This window comes from Sipha flava, unplaced genomic scaffold (genome assembly GCF_003268045.1).
Source record: "Sipha flava isolate LNK unplaced genomic scaffold, YSA_version1 169_pilon_pilon, whole genome shotgun sequence".
In the NCBI taxonomy this organism is placed as follows: Eukaryota; Metazoa; Arthropoda; class Insecta; order Hemiptera; family Aphididae; genus Sipha; species Sipha flava.
The window spans coordinates 50,091-70,878 of NW_020271881.1; the positions used below are offsets into that span (position 1 = coordinate 50,091).

The 20,788-nt window shown below is 24.6% G+C and overlaps 1 protein-coding gene across 1 annotated transcript in view; it reads left to right on the forward strand.

Annotated features, from left to right (window-relative positions):
* Window positions 1–5,253: 5,253 nt before the first annotated feature.
* The window catches only part of LOC112679841 (transformation/transcription domain-associated protein-like), a 45,207-nt gene continuing 29,672 nt past the window's right edge, over window positions 5,254–20,788 (forward strand). The window contains exons 1-30 of the mRNA XM_025549766.1: window positions 5,254–5,672; window positions 6,813–6,954; window positions 7,028–7,129; window positions 7,680–7,883; window positions 7,991–8,137; window positions 9,205–9,371; window positions 9,444–9,673; window positions 9,751–9,955; window positions 11,045–11,239; window positions 11,307–11,353; window positions 11,497–11,624; window positions 11,683–11,826; window positions 11,981–12,267; window positions 12,347–12,483; window positions 12,967–13,136; window positions 13,603–13,748; window positions 13,820–13,976; window positions 14,869–15,011; window positions 15,584–15,669; window positions 15,772–16,031; window positions 16,099–16,323; window positions 16,388–16,552; window positions 16,654–16,849; window positions 16,922–17,223; window positions 17,311–17,494; window positions 17,646–17,869; window positions 17,949–18,069; window positions 18,747–18,877; window positions 20,086–20,247; window positions 20,314–20,559. Of these exons, the coding sequence (XP_025405551.1) occupies window positions 6,826–6,954; window positions 7,028–7,129; window positions 7,680–7,883; window positions 7,991–8,137; window positions 9,205–9,371; window positions 9,444–9,673; window positions 9,751–9,955; window positions 11,045–11,239; window positions 11,307–11,353; window positions 11,497–11,624; window positions 11,683–11,826; window positions 11,981–12,267; window positions 12,347–12,483; window positions 12,967–13,136; window positions 13,603–13,748; window positions 13,820–13,976; window positions 14,869–15,011; window positions 15,584–15,669; window positions 15,772–16,031; window positions 16,099–16,323; window positions 16,388–16,552; window positions 16,654–16,849; window positions 16,922–17,223; window positions 17,311–17,494; window positions 17,646–17,869; window positions 17,949–18,069; window positions 18,747–18,877; window positions 20,086–20,247; window positions 20,314–20,559 (5,040 nt within the window). The 5' untranslated portion in view covers window positions 5,254–5,672; window positions 6,813–6,825. The remainder of the gene's footprint in view (window positions 5,673–6,812; window positions 6,955–7,027; window positions 7,130–7,679; window positions 7,884–7,990; window positions 8,138–9,204; window positions 9,372–9,443; window positions 9,674–9,750; window positions 9,956–11,044; window positions 11,240–11,306; window positions 11,354–11,496; window positions 11,625–11,682; window positions 11,827–11,980; window positions 12,268–12,346; window positions 12,484–12,966; window positions 13,137–13,602; window positions 13,749–13,819; window positions 13,977–14,868; window positions 15,012–15,583; window positions 15,670–15,771; window positions 16,032–16,098; window positions 16,324–16,387; window positions 16,553–16,653; window positions 16,850–16,921; window positions 17,224–17,310; window positions 17,495–17,645; window positions 17,870–17,948; window positions 18,070–18,746; window positions 18,878–20,085; window positions 20,248–20,313; window positions 20,560–20,788) is intronic.

Consider the following 20,788-nt stretch of genomic DNA (forward strand, 5'->3'; position numbering starts at 1 on the left):
TCGTGTGAAGTAAGTTTTTTTTAGTAAATTAAATGACAGTTTTTTTTTGTATAAAAGACTTACAGTTGTAATACTAAGTTCTAGATAGTTGTCTCTTATCTGTAAATCCAGATTTAATTTTCTTGTTAAGTCATTCATGAATCGTTTTATTTTTTTGATAATAATCTAAATGGATAGAGTATATTATTTGCTATACCATCACATACATGATTTAGATAATATATGTAAAGTTTTCATACTTTAATTTTATTAGCCGATTAAATTGTACTGACTTCACACCGAGAGAAAAGTCTACGGTCAGACGGGCGTATATTGACTCCGCCGAAAAGGTCTTTTTACCTGTAAAAAACCTATCGATTGCGCCGGCTATTTTTATATTGATTCCGTCGAAAATATATATTTGTAACATCACTATATACACATTACATTATATATACTATATATAATATATGGGATCAGTACATTTGCCTGACATTCAATTGCCCGACACTTAATTTGCCCGACAACCTCAAATTATATTATAAATAAATATGTGTCAAAAATTATTAAAAATTTCAATACAATATTATATTATACCTATCATGTTATTTACAAATTAATGTTAAATTTTAAAATTATACAACTAATAATTGTGTCAAAAATTAATAATAACACAAATATTATACTACTTACGATTTAATGTTAAGAGCGATTCCCCTTAGAAATAATAAATATGATCGATTTCCCCTGTCATTTGCATTAATACGTTTTTCTCGTTCAGCGTATTCTTTGCGAGTTGGAGTATGTGCCCTTCCACGAGTTAAATCTTCAGCTCTCCGTTTCATTTGAATTTGCTCTTTTTTAATTTCTTCGATAACTGTATAAACATCAACATGATATTTTATTTTTGGTAACACGATTGAGAACTTAATAATATAATATACTATACTATACTACTATACTATACTTAATACTTAGTACGTTTTCACATAAAGCGATAATATCCATGATCAAATATTCGTCTGATTTAGTTTTTTTTTTAATTATTATATATTCATATTGTATATTAATAAATAATAATAATAAAATATTGTATATTAGTATTACGTATAGTAAAAATATGTAAAATATATTGTCGGGCCTCGAGAAAATATTGTGGCAGGCAAACATATCAGACCCATAATATATATATACCATAACTAGCACGACGGTATAGTTGTACGAAGTTAAGTAAGAAAAAAAACATATACATTTTATAGAATAAATAAACAATAATAATATATATATAATAATCACTGATTATTAAGTGGATTACACACTAGGCGATTCAAACACGTCTCCGTGCGTTTCGAACGTCGCGATTTCAAGACGCAAACGCGTACTCATTACACATTAGACGCGTGTCGATGAGTTTTTCTGCGTTTTGAAATCGCACGGCGCTTTCACACTAGACGATTTGGGTACGTTTCTCAAAAATAAAAAGCGCGGCAAATGTTATTTGAACCATTAAATTCTTTGTACTTTGTTGTATACTAAGTTAGTACTTCTGTTACCTCTCATCGCGGATGACGCTTTTAAAAATGTCCTCAAACTCGTCGAAATCTTTGATAGAAGCTCTGGCCACCTTGGTCCAACTGACATGTTTGGCATTCTTATCATGGTATAACTTATTTTGTATACATTTAATATGTAATATTATGATGAATGACGTATACTCAGAATAACGAGTGGCATATTTATATAATATATATATAATAATATAATATAATACTATATAATATATATTTATATAATAAAAATGTATATAATTTTCCACAGGCCTACATGTGGGAAACATATAAATACGCCTCTGAGAATAATTAAGTTAATTAGATTCGAAATTCAAATAATTAAATATGTTAATGAAAAGAACTTACATTCCATATAGATTTCTCCTTTGATATCTCATTAATAAATGATTCATTGTCAAATATATTTGACAATTTTCAAATACGTAGGTACAAATATGTAAATGCTAAATACTTAGGTAACAACAACTAACTAGCCGGGTAACAAGTAACATCTTAGAATAACGAACTTCGTAAACTATGAGTATACGAATACGATAACTGTCGTAGACAAATTATGAATGAACGTAAATGAACGCGGGGCAATCGCAGCGTTTAAATGGTCCATATGTATTGAAACGCCGGAAATGCATTGGAAATACATTGGGAAAATAATGTTTAATTATAGCTGCAAATCGCGACCGAACGCACAAAATTAAACATGAGCGTTTCAGTGCGTTCGAACGCAACCGAACACGCGTCTCATTTACGTGTGTGAATGAATCCATATAAAAGTACATGTTTAATTTTGAGCAATTAAAGTGGATTACACACTAGGCGATTCGAACGTACGTCTCTGTGCGTTTCGAACGTCGCGATTAATCGCTTAAAATTTAACATGTACTAAAACATGTAACCTAACCATCGCGATGTACCCAAATTTGATATATGCGTCGTCATATTTTCTTTTCGGAGCTATATCGATAATCTAACACACAAAAAATCAAAAAAAGCACTAACGTTGACTACGAAATACGGGTACGGAGCCACTATTGCAAAAACGCATTGGTGATTAATAGGGCGCGGATTTTTATGTAATAAAAAAATATAAATATGTATTACAAAACGTAAAATATTTAACAAAAAAAAAATCGGTATTTTACATTAATGTTATATTATTAATAAATTATTTATTTGATCATCTTCATTGTTGTCTTCTTCGAAACAATTGGATACGACGTGCATTTAAAGATTTTCAAATTTTAATGTACGGCAGTTAGATTTCAATGTCAACTCATACTGGCTGAGGATATATTCAACGTTGACCGAGGTTAATGGGGCATATTTCGTATCACTTACTTCGGATGGTGTTACTTCAATATAATTTGACATTTTCATTTTTATTAATAAGATTATTTCTAAAATTTTAAATTTTTTTGTAAACCAACGTATTATCCAGTACGTAGTTTAATTCATTTTTATTATACCTCCGGATTCTCCTTGAACTTAATTTCATTGAATTTCTGAATTTTACACTATCGCGAGATTCTAAATTATTGTTAGATTTAATACTTCTAGTTTTTTATTATTTTAACCAAAAAAAAAAAAAAAAATTGTGGAAATATATGCTAAATTATTTTGCAAGTTATTATTTTATATAATATCAGAAGTAATAGTGATTGTAGTATCTGAATCAAGATTTGAAATATCTTCTTTCATTTAATTCCAATATAATAATTGTAAATTAAATAAAAACTGTATTGAAATTATATGAAAATGTGAAATATTTACAAAATATGTAATTATTGATGAAATATTTAAAAATATGTAAAATAAAAACACCCTATTCAGGGTGTTAGTATCTTATTTGTAATCGGAATTGAGAAATTCATATTCAATAAAATTATGTAATTACAAAAAATTCGCGCCCTAGTGATTAAATTTGTATGATATTCCATTTTGAAGATAACTTATTAAATTCTGCCGATAAATAATAATAGAAAAGATACAACATCTTAATATTATAATCTTAATGCCCAGTGAAAAATCATGATATTTAAGAATTTTAGAAATTTTTACAAATGCACCTCTGGTCATCTAACTTACCGGCATTTAACTTAGAAAAACTAGGAAAATGAAAATTTTTAAATATTTCTAAATTTTTCTAGTATGGCTGATGGACCACTTCACAATGTCTCACGGACAATAGGTTAGGACCTATGCCGTAAACTAACGAGCGTAAAATAAAACTCACAAAATTCATAATACGAGCGTACACTACTTTAAATAAAAATTAAGTCAGTGAAGGTGAGTATGTGAACAAAAATAATATAAAATTTTCATAATGACAATACGGTGACAAAAGAAACGCTCAGATTAATATTATCATATTGGTATGATGAATAATATTTGTATCAATAAAAGAAACCCATAGATCAATACAGCCGTATCGATAGGTCGACTAACATTTATAATAGTATATTGCATAGGTTCCCAAAATGTGCCCCGTGATGTCTGTATAGGGGCGCCGCGCCGTCGTGAAATACTATCGAGTCTAACATTTTCTTTATGATTAGTTATGCTATGACTTAGAGAAGGGCGCCCTGAAAAAACCTTAGATCAAAAAAGGCGCCTTGAGTCGAAAAAGTATGGGAAGCACTGGTATATTGGACAACTACCCCGTCCTTTAATTATTAATATTCTTTATTATATATAATTATTTTAATATACTTTATTTATATGATATTATTTTGTATAAAATAAAATAATAAAAATGTAATTAAAATTGAAAATTATTAAACGGTTAATACTCGTTAACTAATATATAAATAAATAAATAAATAAATAAAAGCTTAACCTGAAGCATTATTGTAATTGTAAAGTACGACTGGTTTATTGAATTAAAAATTTATCGTCAGGTACAGGTAAAGCGAATGAAATCACGACGCAATCCTACTAAATCGTCGTACTGTACGAATATAATAATAATTCGGATAAAGTTTTTATTTACTTCTATAATGTGTGTGGTCTACACCTAATAATTAATGTGTAATTAATATAATTAAATAATATAGATGTTTTATACAGCTACGGTGTGCCAATCTGCTGATTATTGTTTACTGCATGTGGTTTTCTCAAGTTTACTCGCGTGCATTATCCATAACATGTCTATGCATTGCCCGTAACAGCTCCTCGATCGAAACGCGTACATGGATCGTTCACATAACATTTTACGCGTTTCTTCGAAAACACTAGTTCGTGTCCGATTCTAAATACTATAAACGTAGAACTTCGGTGAAATGGCGATACCGCGTAATTAATAATAAATATTAATAATAATCGCGCCTAAATCGTTCACAACCGTTATAAACGGGTATTATGACCTATACGTAGCGCGCATTGGACGACGATATTTTTCGACGCACTATCTGTATCCGCGCAACACGTATTTTCACGCGTATCGTTTCGACCTAAGTATTGTTGAATCCTCGTACTCGTAATTTGTAAAATATTATTATCTATGTATACAATATATCATCGTATATGTCATGTTCACGACGTGTTACGTTTCGTCTATCGGATATTATGAGAATACGTGAAGAACCAATTATTATTATTATTGTTGTTGTTGTGTATTTTATAATCGCAGTCGCGTGACGGACTACAGAGCGCGCGCGCGCGAAATACTGATAATAGGTCGCGCGGACTATCGGATCATTCCGATCCGCGTTTTTACGCGTCTCGTCATCATTCGTATTCCTCGCTCCTACTCCGTCGACAACTCCCGGACTCTGTTGCTACCGCCGCCGCCGACGCCGCCGCCACCACTATCATCCGCCTGTCATCGTCAATGCCCGCGTTCGTACCGGTGATAATACCACGGTCGCCGTCTATTGGCGTTATCATTGCGGAACATTTCAAATAGGTAATCAATATTTATCGTAAGAATTCAATTTTTTTTTTCACCGCTCACGATTGATTCGAATGGCAAATGCAGCGCAATAGTGTTACGTTTGCCGTTCGCGTGATGTTGTTCGCCATGATGGTTCGTTCGACTGTCACGGTCGCATGACAATGAAATTCGGCTGACGAAACGTATATGCGTTGCGATCTCGCGACATAAGATCATTGGATATTCTCGAAGAGGTAAGAATCCACACACGTTATATGACTTTCTATTTATTCATTTCATTGGATTAATGGAGTTTTTTTTTTTTTGTTCGCGGTTTTGTCGCCGATATTTTCTCTAATTTAATTTTCAGTCAACGAATAATGAAAAATAATGGTTTAAGAATATCTTAATTTATCGTTATTAAAAATACTCAATACATATAACATTAAAAATGAACTTCATTCAAAAAATTATACTGCATTTTTAAGTTAGTTTTAAGCACTTGATAAAACAAATATTTTAGAAAAAAATTAGTAAATAATATGTATACTGATTTGTTTGATACTAATCAATGTAATTTTTTAGTTTTTACACCAACAAAATGTTTGGACACAAATCAATAGCTCTCGAATAGTAACTAATGATATATTATTGTAAGCCGTAAAACCGTTAACTCCAACTCACCTTCTACAGCCTATTCTTAATACTATTTTTAATTTATTGTTATTAAGTGTAAAGTGTGATTTATTATCAATCTTTATTTATAAATAATAAGATTTTTATTTAATGTTCTAGAGCCAATAAATCAATTTAAATTAAGTTTACTAAAAACTTTTTATGTATTCTCATTATTAAGAACATAATTTACCATCAGAGATTTTAATTCAAAATATCTATAGTCTTGCATTGATCAACAATTATATTAAATAATAATATAAACATAAAATTATTATTTGATCAATATATTTAGTATTTAATTATCATTTAACTAATATGCTAATGAGCCTAAAGTGATTTATGAAACTAAAATATAAATTATATTACATCTATAAATGACATTTTATGATTTGCAATCAATAATTTATTAACTGATACATAAAAAACACTTAAAATATATGTATGAGGTCAATAAAAATATCATAGTAACTATTTATTATTAAATAGACATATGATTGTTATAAATTATTTCAATTTTCGATAATTAAGATTTATAGGTTAATTAAATTTGTTAATATTCATGCATAATTTTAACAAATTAAATTCCTGTTTCCTAAATTTAATATTACATAAATAATAATTATCAATTTAGTTTATACAACATTTCTAGGTGTACATAATTTAATATATTGTAATTTAACATGATTCATGTATTAATAATAAATGCATTTTTTCAGGTTTCATTAAAACATGGAGGCTGTTCGAAAATTAACAAATATTAGGCCAGTGGCTCCAATAAATTTGGATATGATATTAAATAATTCTGTGAACTTAAAAACTAAACTACAGCTCATATCAAGAGTACATGATAATCTTGATGTAAGTTTATTATTTTATTTTAAAGCATAATACTTAAATAGTAATATACATTTTTATTTTACCTAATTTTCAGCAATTTGCCCAAAATCAAGTTTATTTTGAAAATATGATTATTATTGTTCTTAAAATGCTATCTAATACTGATCCAGTTTTCACTCCAGATCATGATGTTTTTGTAAGTGTTATTTATAATATTTGGTTAATATTTTTATGAAAACATACTTTCAAAAAGTTGTAACAAACTTTTTTCTTAAAATATTTATATTAATAAAGTAAAAATAGGTTTGTATACAAATTTAATACTAATGATATATTGAAAAGTTTTTAATTACAATTGGTTGATACAGATGCAATAGAAATATAACAACAAATTTATTTTTATATTTCTATATATTAATTTTATCTTATTTATTCTATTTAATTGTTTCTTCTATAAAAAATTATGAATATTTGATACAGTAATTATTATTGATATTAAAAATAATTTGTGATTTATTCTTGTGGCATCACATTAAAAACTTAAAATTTGCTATTGTGTTGAGAAAAGAGTTTAAATTTTAACAAAAATTTATATTATTAACATCTATTTCTATTTATGAGAGTTGCAATATGCATAATTCAAATGATACATGAGGGATAATAAATATATAAACTTAATTATTATTTATATTATTTAATTATATGTAGCTTGTAATTATTAATATTTGCATTTTATTTTTTTATAGAAATTAAGAAAATGTCTACTTCAAATAATTTATAAAATCTGTAGCAGCAGCGAGAAAATTAAAAATCATGTTCAAAATATAATGGATGCATGCTTGAAAGTTATTGAAACGGATAATGAACAATGTGTTATGTACTGTGTATTGATCTTAAAAGAATTATTAACTTCTTTTAAACCAACATTTGATGGTTGTTTCAAAATTCAGGTATACTTATATTGATTGTTTCTAAATCCAATAGTATCTTAAGTATATTTTTTATATAAATGAAAAATTATGTGATATTTATATGTAGTATTCAATTTCTTTTTCAGATAATCCAATTTTTAAAATTAATTTTTGATATATTTAATAATTCATCAACTACAGAAAAAATTTTTAACTTTCAAAAGACTTCTGATTTAAAAGTATTAATCAATACTATACGTTTGACTACTACTATTACAAAGAACAATATTAATGTAAGTATGAATATATATGTATATATTTTCTTTTTCCCATCTCAGACGCATATTCCTAAAATATTAATTAATAATGATTTATGTATTTCATATGGTTTTCATATTGATTTATATATACTTTATCTTATATAAGGGTTGTCCGTAAAATAAGGTTTCCAAGAAGCTGCAGACGCAATAAACGCGTGTATGTTAGTATCTCGAGCTACTGTGAATTTCTGTGTTCTTATCACTAATTCCCGACCACTGCCGAATCTGTGCGACACTCAGTCTTGGTTTGGCAGGTGTTAGAGATGGAGCTTCAAATTTCTTTGTCCGCCAGGTGCTAATTACGCTCTGTGATATGAATTTTGTGTGCAAAAACCTAGTGACATTCATTCAGTGTGATGTCTACGGAGGAAAGTATATGAGCTTACAACATGAGTGGTAATGGTGCAGAGAGTTCAAAAAAGTACATGCAGACGCCATGACGAACCGCATTGAAGGCCATCGGTTTCCGATGAAACAATTGCGAAAATGAAAGAAGCAATGCTGAAAGATCGAAGGGTTACGGTTCGGGAGCTCAGTGAAATGATTCATGATGTCAGAAAGACCTCCATTAATATAATTTTGAATCATTTAGGGTATGTCAAGGTTTGTGCTAGGTAGATTTCCTAGAATGCTTAGACATAGCCCCTGGTGACTACCATCTCTTCCCTGGAATAAAAAAAAAACACTTGGGTGGAACAAATTTTGGCTGAAAGAAGAGATTTTAATCTACCTTCGGAGCGCGGTAGGAGAGTTTTACCACTCAAGCATAAGGAAGATGGTACATCGATTGTAAAAATACACTGATCTCAATGTTGAATATGTATAAAAATTGGAATGATTTCTATAAATGTATCATTTAAAAAAAATAAAAATGTTTTTTACTGTGAAAAATCGCTGAAAACCTTATTTTATAGACAAGTCTAGTATATTTATTAATGAATTAATTTAATTAAAACTGTTGATTAAATAATTTATGTCATGTAAATTATTATATTATGATTTGTTGTATTATGTTTATATGTTTAATTAATTTGTTTTAGTATGTATTTATACCTATGGGAAAATTATCATCTAAAATTTTAAAAGAACTAGCTCTAATATTAAAAATGTATTATGGAATGTATCATGGTATACAGTCTTTTATGAAGGAAATAATAGAAAATTTTCCGATTCTTATGAATTTTTTCTGTTTAGACATACCTTTTAAGTAATTATTTTAAAATTAAATTCTATAATTATAATAATTTTTTTTAAATAATTATATTATATTTTATTTTAGACCTGATTACAGAGATATGGTAATAGATTTTAAGTTTGCTCAAATTAGGTTATTGGGTTTTTTTTCATTAATGATAAAAGACCATAAGGATGATATATTTCAACATTGTTCTTCATTTGCCAGTAAAGTTATTAGTTTGTTGAACTGTAATATATCAGCTGATGTGAGCGGTCTGCGAATAGAATTGCTTTCTGGATTTGAATCTTTAATACTTATTGACTATAAATATGGTATATATAAACTTATAATTTTTGTAACCATTATTGAAAACTATTTTTATATTAATTAATAAAAAAAATTTTTACAGAATTTGTACCATTTATGGATTCATTTTTAGATGAAACTTTAATCACTGGTAGAAGTTGGTCTTTAAAAAATGAATTAAGAACTAGAGCATATATATACATTGATCATCTTATTACTTATTTGCACAATCGATTATCATTGAATTTTCTTGTGCGTGTAGTTCATTTTCATTTTTCTAATATGTTAGATCCTACGCTTCAACCTGAGTGAGTTATTTGTATAATTGATATTAATAATTAACAAAATAACTTCATATATATATATATATATATAAATTGTATGAATTTATTTTTTCATAATATAATAATTAAGTTAACATAATTATAATACAAATGTTTTAAAGGTATTGAAGTTCCTATTTAAAAACTATTGAGCCAACTTTGTTAATGATAGTATATTATACTTAATCTAATATAGTGGATTCTGATTAATGTGGGAAAAATGGTCTAGTCCCTAATCCAATGTATACTAACAAGGTTAAAAAAAAATCGCATATTATGGGTACTTGGTTCAGTTTATGTAGGTAATATTTATTTTATCATAATGTTAGAATATGTATTAAAAACTAATACAATTGGGTTTTGTCTATGAGAATATGTTTATTAAAAATAATAAAAATGATTAACTTTTAAACTTTAATGGGATTTTGTTGTTAGTTTAATTAAATGTTATCAAGAGCAATAATAATAATAAAAAAATGTTAAAGTTGTTACTTTCTTTCCCTAACACAACAATAATCATTTCAGTTTCACTATGAATTTCAACACAATCGTGATTGTTTTAGACTACACTTTAAAAGAATTTTTCCCTCAGTGAAAAAAATCGCAATTTTAGATAAATTAAAGTATTTTCCTTTGGGCACTAACAACATAAAATTGTTGAATAATTATGCGTCTTGAAATTATATTATTCATTATTCTTTTGTATATTATTTATCTGTTAATGCAATTTAAAATTTTTTTTCCAATTTTATGACATGTGTGCAAACTAAAAACTTTTTGATACTAAAAATGTTGGTGTTTTTGAACCAAGTTTGGTTTATATGTTCGCTTAATGTGGACAAATGGATTTGGTCCTATTGTATCTACATTAAGTGGAATCCACTGTATTGCATATTGATTGAGCAAGCATTTGATCTTTAATATTTTTTTATTGAATGAAATTATACTATTATTTAACGATTGAAAAATAACTGATAATTATATTTTTATGAGTTATGAGTTGTTATAGTTATATTATAAATGTATATTATTTAATACTGTGTGATTTAATTATTTGCATATCTTTATTTTTAGCGTTCAAATAAATCTTATAAATATGGTTATGATTTCATTAACACACATAATTCAAAAACAAAATCATTTAATTACCAACTTAAATACAATTGAAAAGAATAAGAACCCTCTAATAGACATATTATTTAGAGTAATTCAGATTTTTGTTATCAAGTTAAAACAATTTCAAAAGTTTTATTTTCCTAAATTAAAAAAGTAATTTCTAGAATTTTTTCATTAAAATTATAATCTTATGTTATTAATTACAATTCTTTTGTTATAGTATTTCTCAAGAAAATATGAAAGAAAGTATTTCGTCAATTGTAGCTGGTAATTATAATATTCTATACTTAAGTTTATCTTTATTTATTTCAACTTAAAATGAATGATGTGAATAACAATTTAATATTTTATTTTATAAAACTTAATTTTAAATATTTATTTTAATTGAAATTAAAATAATTTTTTTTTAGAAAATGAAAAACCTACCAAGTTTGTTTATGGATATCATTTTTCACAAATACCTCTATATACCGTTGCAGATAGTCAACGATTTGTCACAATTATCATTTCAGCATTTAGACAAATATTTCAAATTATTGTAATTATATTTGTTTTATAAGAATTTAACAAAATTAAAAATAAATTAACGATTTTAGGTTAAAATTGAAGGAAGGCAATTTTCAATAGAATATTATAACAAGAAGTCATTTAAAATGTTTATAAAACATTCATTGTCATCATTAAAAGTTTTTAGTTGTCCCATTAAAAAAAAATTGATGATTAAAGAAATTCTTAGTGCTGTAAGTAGAGTATATTATAAACAATTTCTAATTGAAATGCATAAATGAATGAAGACTAGAATAATTAAGTAGTTGATGAACTCACAATAAAAAGATATTTAATTGTTTATATTTGAGTATCATATAATTTTTTTTATGTGTTTGTTTTTTTCAGATTTCATGTATTGATCCCATTTATTTAAAACTACTGCTTCTCGAAAATACCATAGTTAAACTGATCTATACTAATCAATTAGAAGCATTAGTACTTGACTTGGCATTGAATAATGATGTTTTGTTTCAAACTTTTAGTTGTGTTATTTTTGAATATATACTTAACAATTTATTGGTTGAAATTGAAAAACAGTGTATATTTGATTTGGTTAAAAGACTTCAATCAAATTTCAAATATAATAAAAATGAGAAAGTTACCTATGAATATTTATACAAAATTATTAAAATGTAATGTATTTTTTAATCATTGGATTTTAAACTTTTTCAACAAAATTAATATTATAATGAAATATTTGATTTTTGCTAGGTTGTTAAACATTATACAAAATACAAAATATCCTGTTTCTTATCTGGAAATACTAAAAACAATACTCAATATTGTTGAATCAATTAAGTATGATTATGATGAAAATATGAATACAGTACTTAAATGTTTGTTTAATGGTAATATTTTTACAATTTTTTGAATAAATTAAATAAATCTTGATTCTAATTTTATCAAATCTATTAAATCTTTATTATATTTACCATGTAATAATAATAATTTAATATAATATTTTACATTTTATCTCTATCAAAAATAGATAGTCTATATTTATGTATGTTCACTATTAAGATAGCCAATAGCAATGTCAAAATATATTATAAAATCCTTGTTTATAAATACAATTATTTAAAAGTATGATATTATACCGTCAATTACTGATTATTTGAAAGAAAAAATTAATATCAACATGTCAACATTGGATACATTTGTACATTTTTATATTTACTATAGATTTAGTGCGCTAAATGGGTACAATATTTTATGAAAACTGAATCCAAAATTTATATTTGTAGATTTTAGATAATTTTTAATCCTAAATTTATTAAACATAAAAAGCCTCTTATTAAACATTTTTTTAATCTAAATTTTTATGTTTACAGATTTATTTGTGTACCATCAAAGTTTACCAGAATCTTCAATTGTTTTAAAAACGACTTTAGCAGAGTTATGTTTAGCTGAATGTGTATTTAAAGTGGTGTTTCAATCTCAAACAATAAATATATTGTCTGTTATTGTATATTCATTATACATACCTGAATTAACTCCTCAAGTAAGTTTATATCTAGTTATATTAATTTAGTATTTCAAATGTTATGCACCAGATAATATTTATAGCTGTATGACATTATTAAAAAAATAAAATAATTGTTAAGTTAATTATATATTTTTTTTTTTAACACTGGTAATGTGAGTAGTAGTGGTTTAAAAAATCATAATTTGACTATGATATAAAGGAGTAGTATGAATATTCTATTGTAGTAAAGAAATTATGATCAATTTGTGTATAGTTGTTATTTGTGGGAAATATTTTAATAATTTTAATATATATATATGTACAATTTGCAAATAATTAACTATATATGAATTTTTAATTTAAGAAAATAATATTTTTTTAGATATACAGTTTGTAAAAAATAATTTGATATTATAATATAAACAGTAGATTCTATAACACATATTTCTGAATAATGAATTTGTTATATTGCATTTATACTTGAATATTATTTATTTTATAGGGATTTGGTATTTTAGAAAAATGCTTAAATATTTTACCAAATTTTTTTGATAATGAATCTGTTGTTCATGTTAGAAATGACATCAGTAAAGGATTGTGCCATTGTTTAAGTAGTCCTATTGAGTCAATTTCACAACCAGCCATTAAGTGAATTTTATTTAATTACTAAGAAATGTTTTAAGTGTTTTTGTTTTTTCATGAATATGTGTATTTTTCAGTTTACTTGGAAAGTTTGGGGGTTTCAATAGAAGTGCAATTGTGAAACCTTATTATCTTAATGCTCAGAAACAATTCAACAATGTTTCTGATAAACCTAAATTATATGTATCATTTGAAGAATATAATGATCAATCAATAGAAATTTATATTGCACCAGTAAGTTTTGTATTAGTTTATCATATTGGTTTACGTATATTATACATGTTTTGTAAGCCTATGATAAAATAAAGTGATAATATAAAATATTATAGTTTTATAATAATTATCACTAAATATTTACTTATTATATAATAATAATAATAATTTTTGATTTAATGAGTACACCAATGTTGAAATAGTTAAATTATGAGATTAAATATTATTATTATTACTTTGCATTAAATTTAAATTGAATTTACAAAAAAAAATCTTAGGAAAATTTACAGATGAAAAATTAATGAATAATTTATTATTAATAATCTAATAATATAATGATAAATATAATTATAAAAATAACTATAGAAATTTTAAATTTAATAATTTTTGAATACCACCTAAATGTTATTAGTAAAAATCTGATGTTAATGACCAAAATTTCATTAAAATATGCATTTAAAAATTTCAAAATATGTAAATATATGCCTCTAAATATATCATATATACCTGTTTTTGAACAAATAAATGCAAAAAATATACGCAAAAAAGGTATTAATATTAATTTAAAATAAATTATAAACACTATTAAATATAGAACTAATAGTTTTGGTTATTTGATATACTCATATTTAAATAATTATTCTTATTAAAACTTATAGAATTATTTTGTAGAGTACATCTTGTAAAATATGAATTTGGAAGCAATTTTTTTATTTCATATAAAAATTGATCCTAAGTATTTGTAAATCGAATAATATTCCAGATAAGAACTTTATTTTAAATTTATAATAATTTTTTACCTTATAATATTTAATTATTATGTAGTAGAAGTATTTAACACAAAGTATTTATTTTTTTTTTTGTATATATATATATATAATATTATAAATATTTATTTTAATACATGATACAGGGTTTGGATGCTGCAATTGAAACATTAATGACAAAGTCTGATAGATTTCTTAGAGCCCACAGTTGGGATGTCATAAAAGGGTTCTTTACATTATCAATGGATTATGATAATAATAATATTATTAAACTACTATCAAACATCAAGTATAATATTTAATTTAATTTATATACATATCATTTTCCAATAATAATTATAATGTGGTATTTTTATGTATAATGTAATAATTTAACTTCCATTTAAGATCTAATCTGTTGAAAGCAGTTCATTTTACTTTTTATACTATATAATTCATGTCCAAGTTATTGGTAAATTAAATATTTTTAAGCTAATGTTTTATTATCAATATTTTCATTAGATGAATAAAAGAAGGCAATCAATAATTCTGTGATGATTTAATTTCACATTATTCCAACTGTTAAATAATTTAAACAGTTATGGTTCAAATCATAAGTTAATAGACTTTTTATAATCTATTAATATTTGTAAATTTTCATATGAATTTTAAATCAATCTGGTATTAATCTTGAAGATGGATTTAGGAAAAATATTAATGATAGTTAAAAAACTTTCATACATAAAGTAAAAGAAATATTTGGATTCCATTGAGTTTAACAGATTTTAGTATTCGATTTTTAAATTTGGAAAATTATATAATCATATATTTACATAATAAATGAAATGTTGCATGATTCTATTTTGTATTTTTCATTTTCAGCTGGGAAACTTTTAGAAAAATATCAAAACTGGAATTAAATTATAGTAAAACATTTATAGATGAAACATTTATTAAAGCTTTAATTGGTAACTTACAATGTTTTTAATTTGTTAATTGATAAATTATTTTATTAAAATATACTATAAAAATGAAGCATTCGTTAAACTAATAAACAATTTACTTCTTAGGATTATTAATTTGCTGTAATGATGAATACATGAAAATGGATGCTATTAATTATTTTAATATGTTCACCAAACGGTTTATGCATGTTTCTATTTGTTACTTCTATGATATTTCATGTGGACGATCTTTAGAAGTTCATCCATTCACTATATGTGATGCCATTTCTTTTATATTATCAAATGAAAATGAATCAGTTTCTGACTTTGGTGAATTAGCAATAGAAATAGTTATTGATGAATTGTGTAGTATTTTAGGATATAATGTATGTATTCATAATACCATGACTTTTCATTATGTACTGAAAAACTAACATTTATTTTTATTTTTAGATGATTAATTACCCTCTTATAACTTACATGCTAAAACAATTTTGTGAGTATTGCTATGACCCAAATTGGATTCGTAAACTTGGTGGTTGTTCTGGAATCCACATTTTGTTTTCAAAAATATTTAAGAAACAATCTGATGCAAAAGAATATTCCAATTGGTTTATTAAACATTTTGTTGATGCATTTAGAGCTACACTGTTTATATTTTCTGATTTGCGAGGAAATGTACTATTTTTCATATAATTAACTTTTATGAAATTATTGTTAATTAATAATTTATTTGTTTTAGTTAACATTTGGTACCTTGGATATAGCGAGAAAAAATTTGGACGCCATGTTACACTGGTTTTACTTGATTAAACCATCCAATTCATTTCAACATTACTTCCAGAAAACTATTTTGAAAGAGCTTACTAAAAACATAATAAATCCAAATGATATACTAAGGGAACAAGTTAGTATTAGTACTTGTATTTATTAGAATTTTTAGTGAAGTATTTTTTAGTTCCTATTATCATGTATTTTATTTTTAACATGAGTTCATTTTTGTTACAGTCAATAAAATTGATCTGCATAATAGCAGAAAAACAAAACCAAACTGTATCGCAGATTTTAACCCCATTCTATAAATATATTATATCAGTATTACCAGGAAATAGATTATTTAATACATATACTTTTAAATCTCAAATGGGCATTATGAAAGGGCATATATTTTGTGCATTTCATTCTATACCAGCAGAAAATTTGGGTTGGTTTTTTTAATAGTTTTATAATTTACGTAAAATATTAAATTATTTGTATTTTTTTGTTGTAATTATAGATTTGTCTAAAACTACACATAAATATTACTTTGATATATTATGTACAATATGTAGTGACAGTATTAAACGAGTTTCTAAAAATAATATGATTAAATGTTTAACATTTGACGAGTTAGTTGAATATCGGCAAACAGCCTTGCAAGTTTTGGTTAATTGCCTACATTTTTTGAAGCAACAAGATAAGATAAAAGTATTTCGAATACTTTTGAATGAACTAAAAAGTTCTAATTTAAAAGTTCAAGAAGCAGCTTACCAGTGTTTAAAATCATGTAATTCGAAAATGTTGCTACAATTAAATATGGTAAATTAAATATAATATATTTTAATATATGTATATAAACGAATGCTTACAAGTTTTAATATTTAAAAATGTTTATTGTTTGTTTAGGTGGACAAATTAATATTTTATTATACAGATTTATTTGAAGATCATGATAAAATAACCTTGGTAAATATTCGTTTTATTTTGTTTTTATCAAAATTATTTCCATTGTGTCCAAATTCAAAATTATGTACTGTATTATTAAATGCATTTAAATATATATGGAGTTATCTTAAACAATGCGAAAATAGTGAGTATATAATACCAAAAAAATTAATATTTATCATATATGTATTATTTATTATATATGTGTGGGTTTTATATGTTGAAAGTAATTAAATAAATTTTGTTTAAATTAGCTATATTTTCTATTTATCATTTTGAGTATTTTATTTTTTAAGGAACGTCCAATGATCAACTTAAAATTGCAGAGAACATATTAAAAGTGATTTGCTTTGTTAAAAATTCACAGTTTTCTCATATTCAAGAGATCTGTGAAATTATTTTGAATGACGCGATTATAGACATAGAATTATCTAATCGATTACATCCACTGTTGACCAATTGTTTACTTAAGTATCCCGAAAATAGTGTGGTAATTTTTTTTCAAGAACGTCATATCAAGGTATAATATTGTAATTATATGAAACTATGGTATGGAATTTTTGAGTTTATTGTTAAATAAGTATTTATTTATCTTTTAGAATTCAATTTGGTGCTCATTTTTTAATTCAATGTTACGGAATGAACTTTGTAAACCCTTGAGAAATGTGTTGATATCAAACTCTCTACGTCTCGAAACCTTATTGATGTCTTCAAAAAATGGTTATTATTAATATTTATTAACATTTTCATTTTTATTCAATTGTCTCATCTTATGTTACCATTAGATATTTAACTCTAGCAACTTTTAGAGAAGATCAACTATATATTTTTTGATTATTTACATTTTAAATTTAAGTTTTCTGTTGTAAAAGTGAGCAGTAAAAACTAAGCAAGACCATGCTATAAAAAATTATTTTTTTTATATTTTTTTTAATTTAAAATTAAAAATAAGTCAAATTGAAATTAGTGATAATTATAAATTTAACTTAAAAGGTTTACCGAATTCGGAAATAAAAAACTATCAGCATTTTTCCAAATATAAATGATAAATTATTTTGTAGAAGTAAGTATAAGTTAAGATAATATTTTTTCAAAATCATGTTATGATCAATTAGCTGGTGTTTGTAATGTTATCATAATCAAAATACTTAATTATTTAATTAATATTAACTAAATACTAAAATTTGTTAATTTTAATTTATTATTAAATTTACTTCATAAATTATTTTTGTTAGTTTAATGAGCTTTATATAAACTCGTTGACAGCCCTATTTTAACTTATATATGTTATAGGTCGTTAATAATATTTAGTTCATTTTATTGTAATATACAGTATGTTTTTTTACAGGATATAATTTGAAGTATATATTTTTAATTATTTTTATTTTCAAATTTAGACCCAACGAACACTATTCAATATGAAAGTATAAAAATTGTTTATAATTTGGTGCACATGGAAAAAAAATGGAAATGTTCAAAAAAATTAATCAGTTTATTATTAAATATATGGACCAATCCTCAATATAAAGTAATTTTGTATATTTGATTTCATATTTTTGTAGGAAGAAAAAATAAAAGTTTTATTAGAATTTTTTAATTTTATTTGTCTTATGTTCAATTTTCTTAATGTTATAAAGTTATATAATTATTACTAGTGTGTAACATTTTTATCTATAAATATCAATTTTTTTCTTTATTATATTCTTGCATTCCGGTCAGTGTGTACTGGCTAGTGCAACAAAAGTATAGCACAATCAATTGGGCAGTTTCTCAATCAATTTATTTAATTAATAGACATGAAATAATGAATGAATTATAAATAATTCTAAGTCCAAAACATTTATTCATGAAGTAAATTTAACTGGCATAAAGATTCTTGCTAAGACTGGACTATAGCAGATTTGAATATTAATGTTCAGGAATACCTTATATACCCCGTTTTTGTATGATACTTTTGTTCTATCGAGTGATTAATAGACTTGTCCCAGTTATGGTCTGAGTAATGCTATAATTAAAATTTCATATTTGCCATTTATTATACATTTTATATTTAATATTCTGGTTTGCTAAAATATATGTTGGTCTAAACTACCTATTGTAATATCATAGATACTATTGTATACTAAAGTGGTTGGCCTCACGACTTCTGCAAATCACATTAGAAACCTTTCCCATGTTACCATTGTGTGACTTATATTTATGTATTATGGAAGTATAATACAATTTTATACTGGTGCCTATAAATAATAATTATAATAAGAGTTGTTTTAATACTATTTATTAGGTGATAATAATTCTTACTTTTTTGTATGTCTGTTACATTTTAAAATTATTTGTTCTAAATAATAATACTTCAATGAAAAACATTTGAAATTATTTAAAATTAATAATTATTAATTAATTATCATTTGATATACTTTTTCATTATATTATTTGAGTATTTTGATATTTAAAGTAATATAAAATATTTGACACAAAACCATAAAAGGAATACCTTGTACTTGATATATTCTGTTGATGTTTCTTATTTCTTCAACTTAGACATTTAAAGAAAAATCTTCAATTTGAACCATGTAATGGTTTTTCCTTATTTTGTATTGCTATTTTCTTGATAACTAATTATATAATTTTTTTAGTAACATTGCATATATATTATTAACATAATTTCTATTTATATAGGTGGTTAATATTAACATTTATTTTATACTTAGGTTTAATTAAATTTTTCTTTTAAAGGAAAGATTCAAAAATTTAGCTAACATAAAATCAACAGAATGGAATGAGCCTAAAATGTTAATAAAAATTGTATTAGCATATTATAAACAAAATTTTGATGAAGTCTTTATACTATTCCAAATACTTCCAATGTTTTCAAATCGATATCCATTTGATATAAATGTAAGTTTGTTTTTGATGTATTACAAATATTATCTTATACATATAATTTTAATTTTTATTTTATAGTTTTTTAGATTATACTTAGAAAATAGTGTAATAAAGCCATGCACTGTTAAATGGACAAGATTGGCTTTTTTTAAATTTATTGATTTATACCATAAGAAATCAGTAAATTGTGATATATTGGGAAGAATACTTCAATTCATAGTACTACCATGTTTTTCATTGTGTATTGAAAATGGTCAGAGAGAGCAACTATTATGTTCATTGACAAAATCAGAAGATAACATAATTTCAGTAATCATAAATAAAGTAAGTACTTGCTTCACAGTACAACCAGAAGGGAAACTGTAAAATATTTACATGGGTTCTTATGGCCGCCAAAAAAAGGTCAGACTTTTTGAAATTTGCCCAGGTAACCATGCTATTAGGAAATTCTTATTATTGTATGAGATTTGATCATACTGTTAATGTAACATATTAATGATAATATTGATATTCTGTAAAATAAAATCTATTGTAAAGTTAAATAAGCACAATT